The sequence below is a fragment of the Condylura cristata genome, unplaced genomic scaffold (genome assembly GCF_000260355.1).
Source record: "Condylura cristata isolate star-nosed mole 26May11 unplaced genomic scaffold, ConCri1.0 scaffold00050, whole genome shotgun sequence".
NCBI classification, from domain to species: Eukaryota; Metazoa; Chordata; class Mammalia; order Eulipotyphla; family Talpidae; genus Condylura; species Condylura cristata.
Genome location: NW_004567151.1, coordinates 1,753,840 through 1,759,117, shown reverse-complemented (window position 1 = coordinate 1,759,117; position 5,278 = coordinate 1,753,840). Strand labels below are relative to the sequence as shown.

General features: G+C 67.8%; 1 protein-coding gene across 1 annotated transcript in view; it reads left to right on the top strand.

Moving 5' to 3' along the window:
- RCOR3 (REST corepressor 3) overlaps positions 1-5,278 on the top strand; it is a gene marked incomplete at its 5' end in the record, with an annotated part of 20,576 nt that overhangs the window by 12,864 nt on the left and 2,434 nt on the right. The window contains one exon of the mRNA XM_012734205.1: positions 5,073-5,276. Coding sequence (XP_012589659.1) covers positions 5,073-5,276 — 204 coding nt within the window. The remainder of the gene's footprint in view (positions 1-5,072; positions 5,277-5,278) is intronic.

Below are 5,278 nucleotides of genomic sequence, written 5' to 3'. Positions count from 1 at the left end.
CGCCTGCTGACCTCCGCCGCCTGCTGACCTGCCGCCTGCTGACCTCCGTCGCCTGCTGACCTGCCGCCTGCTGACCTCCGTCGCCTGCTGACCTGCCGCCTGCTGACCTCCGTCGCCTGCTGACCTGCTGCCTGCTGACCTCCGTCGCCTGCTGACCTGCCGCCTGGCCAGATGCTTTTGCACGGCGCTGAGGCCTCGTGGAGCACACACGGCCCCCCCTGCTCTGAACATGCTTTTCTCCCGGGGGGCGGGGCGGCCTGGGCCCTGGACGTCCTTCTGGAGTCGCCTTATCTAAATCCACATAACAGGTGTTTGGCGAGGGTGAGGCTGACACATAAGCCTCTTAGAAGCATTGTCCACACTCTCCTAATCTGCGCATCCCCGGCGCCGGGCGCGTTAATGCCGTGTCCTCCACAGAGGCCAGCGGCTGGGCGTGACCTTGACACCTCGGGGTCCTTTGGCGGACCCCGGATGTGCCCTCAGATCAGAGTCTAATCTGCGGCTCCCAACACCCTCAAGGGCGCCAGGCCACCCCTGGAGGGCGTCCCAGCCTGGCACGCCCGCCCTCACCGAACCCCTTCACAGTCCCCTGGAGTCTTCCAGGAAAAGCAAATTCTGAGTCCCTGGACCTGTCCTCCCACAGCCTGCTGAGGGCCCTGCTGAGGGCCCTGTTGAGGGCCCCGCTGACCACCCCCTCCCCTGGGGTCGCCCTCGGCCATGCCTACCGCCCGCGGTGGGCTCTGAAGAAGCACTGTCGGGTGGCTGGCTGGTCGCCGGTGGAGCAGAGACTCGGAGGCCATGGGGTGGCCAGGAGGCGCCGAAGCCTCTGAAGCGGGGGAAGGTCAGTTTGTGGGTCCTCCCCGTATGCTTTCTGCAAGACACCCCGACTTGGGGTACAACGGCGTAGGGGCGATTTACAGGGGAGAGACGGAAGAGGACACTGGGGATGGCAGGAGACCCCGAGGCCGCGCGTGGCCGCCTGCCCTGCCCTGTCCGCAGTGTCCAGTAGTCGGCACAGCCGCCGCGCGAGGCGGAGCGTCCCTCTGACGAGAGCGGATCTGTGAGGCGCCGATGCATGGCGGACGGCGAGGTCTGGTGCGGCAGGGCCTGGGCGCTGCTGCGGCGAGGTGGGCAGAGTGCAGGAGGAGCGGAAGCTGGACAGCTCGAGATGGCTGGGCGCCGGTCAGCGCTGGTCAGCAGCAGCACTGGCACATGGCTCTTCCGCAGGAGGTGCCGGAGGGCCGGGCACCGGCACGGCGTCGTCAGGGCCTCGGCACAGCCAGCACATGGCCAGCAGCCCGGGGGACACAGAGCTGGAGGCAGGACAGTGGCGGGCGGCTGGCGGCCGGGCGGAGGCGAAGCGGCCGGGGAAGCCTGGAGGCAGGAGCGGAAGGCCTTGGAGATGGGGACCGAGGCCTCCAGAGGGCGTGTCCTGGTGAGTGGGACCCCGAGTGTCCGGCTCTGCTGCCCGCCCAGGTCCCTTCCAGAGCAGCTGGGGCCCAAGCCGGGGCCCCGTCTCCAGCAGGGGCCGAGTCCAGGACTCCACTGGCCCGGTGTGAGCCGCATCCCGACGGGCCAGTTTTCAGAACCATCCCTGCTTCAGCGTCCAGCGAGTGTCCCCAGGCCCGGGAGGAGCAGGACTAATGCTGAGCTGGTTCCACAGCCAGCAGGAGCCCCAGAGCCAGGGCACCCCCTTGGGAGGCCGGGAAGGTGCTCTCGTCCCACTGGGCGGGCGGGTGGGGCGCCCAAGAGCAGGACTCCAGCCCCCCGCCGATGCTCAGTCAGGTTAGAAACGGGGCAGCTCCGTTCCTGCTAGAAGACGTGGTACTGGGCGGCCCCTCACCCCCGACCACAGCCTTTGAGCTGACCACGCAGTTCTTGCTCCCTGGCAGCCTCTTCTTCCCACGCTCGGGTCAAACATTTGTCCCCGAGAGCGGATTTTCCGAGGCTCGGCCTGAGAGCTGGGCCGGTGTCTGCACACACTGGGTCTCTCCGGTCCGGCCTCGGATGCTCACGGGCCGGCACGCTCAGCCTTGGCGTGGCGTGGCGTGGCATCAGCCCGTGAACGCCCCTGCGCTTCACAAAGCAGTGGTGACCCGTGTCTGCCTTGACAGTCACATGCTCCCACGCAAGGCCCTGCGGGTAGATGGACACTGGCCACTCGGTGCATTTCCTCTTGCTCGTAAATGACGCGCAGAGAGTGACCGGGACCAGGAAACCCTGACGCTCCTCTTTGCACCTGCTACGTACATGACCTTTGCCCCGTGGCGCTTGTAAAGCCAAGGGTCTAGGCCGTAGCTCCCACGAAGCCGTCCGGACCCAGCGTGGCGGGCCGGCAGGCTCCAGGCCGCGCCCTCTGGGGCGCCCGCTTGCCCCAGGTGGGGTGTTCGCAACAGCGCTAACATCATCCCTTTAGACTATCCGCCACCAGTGGCTTTGCCGTGGCTTTGCGTCTGTGGCGGCCTTCAGCCCCTGACCTCGCCGCTGCGACAAGCTGCGCTTCGAAACCCCCCCAGTCCACGTAATCTCATACTCATGGTGCTTGGAGGAGCCCAGCCCCCCTAAAAATAATTGCAGCTTTAAGGTAAACAGCAGAGTCTTCCCACCGCTGTCAACATGTCGACTTGACCTGTGAGTCTTGTCTTAGCCCCGTGAACACCCGCCACGGACGCCGGGAGTTGCCGGAGCTGTGTCCTGGAGGCTTTGCTCACCGTTAGAAGTCGCCCTTGCCCTGGAGCGCACGCGGGCCTCCACTAGAGCAGAAGGGGAGCCGCGGGCCTGGGGGAGGCGTCGGGGGGCGCCCCAGTAGGAGCGAGACCCAGCGGCTTGCTGACGACTAAAGATGGGAGCCGGTGTGGCTGGCCCAGACGTGGCGCCTGACTCAGGCCTTCCCCCCTTCCCGGCATCCCCGCCTGGCAGGGGGACCCCACCCTGCCGCAGTTCCGGGGAGCACTCTGTTCCTTCCCGTCAGAAATCACTGTCTGAAGAAGTGGTATTCCCACTTCGAAGAAACAGGGGCTCCCTCTCAGAGCTCCCCTTCTGAGAAGCAGGCCGGAGTATCCCCCCACATTTCACTACCCGGGAGCAGCCTGCCGTGCCCAGAGCTGAGCGTCACGTCTCGCACCCCAAACTCAGGCTTCTGAAACACCTTTCTGAAAGCGAACGGAGCAGCTAGGCGACCCACTCCCACCGGCGGGAACCCCGTGGCCCAGACACCCGGTGACGTGGGGTCCAGGAGAGGTTTTGGCTTTTGTTGCTAACCTAGAACCCTGATTGGAAAACGGGGCGCGGGGTCCCCAAGTGTGGGGCTGGCACAGTGTCTTAAGGAGCGCCACAGTGTCAGCACCCAGAGAGAACCACAGAGCTGCCGTGTCTGTGGCCCCCCGCCACGGCCACGGCCCCCCCGCCACGGCCACGGCCCCCCCACGCACACCCACCCACAAGGGCTTCCATTGTTTCAAACGAGCTTCACAAACGCTAATGGAAACACTGGGAAGTTTCTAGCCCGCCTGGCCCAGGGCGCCCGATGTCCCACCCCACTCACCTCCGGAGACCGGCCTGGCCCTGAGGGCCAGCGTGTAGTCAACACTCGCGCTCAGAGGGACCTCGGCCTTGTCCGCCCGCAGAAAGAGCCGCTCTCACGGCAGCCCCCGCCCCGGCTCAGAGCGGCCTGCATGGCCTGTCCTGGACCTGTGCCGGCCACAGACCACCGCCCCCCGGTGCCTCTCGCTTGTGCTGACGCCGTGTGGCCGCCCTGGGCCCAACCCCAGCACCCCACGGGAGCTCCCCGCCAGCCCCTCGGGGCGGCCCAGCTCTCGGCAGGAGCAGGCCCGCCGGCCGCCACGGGGCTGCCACGGGACGGGAAGCCACGTGTGGCTCCTGTGGCCTAGGGAAGACACAGGGAGGCCCTGGCCCGAGTGTTCCGGCCTCAGCGTGAGCTAGCGCTGGGCTGGCTGCCTCCGGCGCCCCCTCCCCCCGCCAGCGCAAGCCAGTGCTGGGGTGCCCCCCCCCCCCGCCAGCAGCCAGGCTCATGACCGTGGTCACCACGCGCTGGCACAGGCACACAGGCTGCTTCCGCGGGACCCCGCCAGGCCTGCCCTGGGAGAGATCACTGTGGGGGGACGCGGGCGCCCAGAGCGACAGCAGATGGGGCGAGCCGAGCCACCGAGTGGCCGGGCAGGGACAGCCGCTCCGGAAGCCTCTGTGCAGGGGCGAGGATGTGGTGTGTCCAGGCGGCAGGAGGCTCCGCCCCGAGGTGGCTTCCCGCTGGGAAGCAGAGGGCCCCGCACCCCGGTGGAGGAGGTTTCACTTCCAGACTCAGCATTCGCGGGCCAGGCACCTCCGGACGTCCGTTAAACGCCCTCACCGGGCCCAGCGCCGTCCACGCCGGCCGGGCACCAGGGCCCCACGCGGTCCGGGCAGCCGGTCGAGCCAGAGGGACGCGTTTCCAAGCCTCCGTGTGAAACAGGCGGGATTCAGGGAAGACCCCCGTGGCAGGGTACTCGCGGGGGGGCCACAGGACGCCTCGTGCGACCTGTGTGTCCCCCGCGCCCCCAGGTTAGCTGGCAGACCAGAAAAGCAAAGCCTCCGTGTTTTCCTCCTCCTCCCGCTCGCTGTACTCACGAGTGACCGGTCCGTGGTTTCCAGGCACCCGACGGTGACACGTTGACCACTTTTCCGTTTTGCGGCAGGTGCGTCCCGAGCGAGTCCGTGGACGTTGAGGACCCCCAGAACCCACAGAGCGGGGGGTCGTCCGCTCCATCACGGGGTCTCTGTGGGGGTCGTCCGCGCCGTGGCGTGACCGGTCCCCTAAGCCCAGCGGTCCGTGCCCAGCCCCGATCGTTCCGAGATGCCCTTCGGATGCCCGGGAGCCAGGCGCGGCGCCCCCTCCTCCAGTCTGGCCACTGGGGCCGTCCGTGCAGGTGGCCTGGAGGGCGGAGCCGAGAACCGGGGCTCAGAACTCGGGGCTTGTTTGCAGTGGCGGCTCCAGAGAGGACTGCAGGAGGCAGCTGAGCGGCCGGGCCGCCGGGGCCCCCCACGCCCGCTCAGGCGCGTCCTCGCTTTGCTTCCAGGTGTGCGCAAGTACGGTAAAGATTTCCAAGCCATCGCAGACGTGATCGGCAACAAGACCGTCGGCCAAGTGAAGAACTTCTTCGTCAACTACAGACGCCGCTTCAACCTGGAGGAGGTGCTGCAGGAATGGGAGGCGGAGCAGGGCACCGAGGCCGCCCGCGGCGACGGCCCCGCGCTCGCCGAGGAGGCCAAAGGGGTCTGCGGC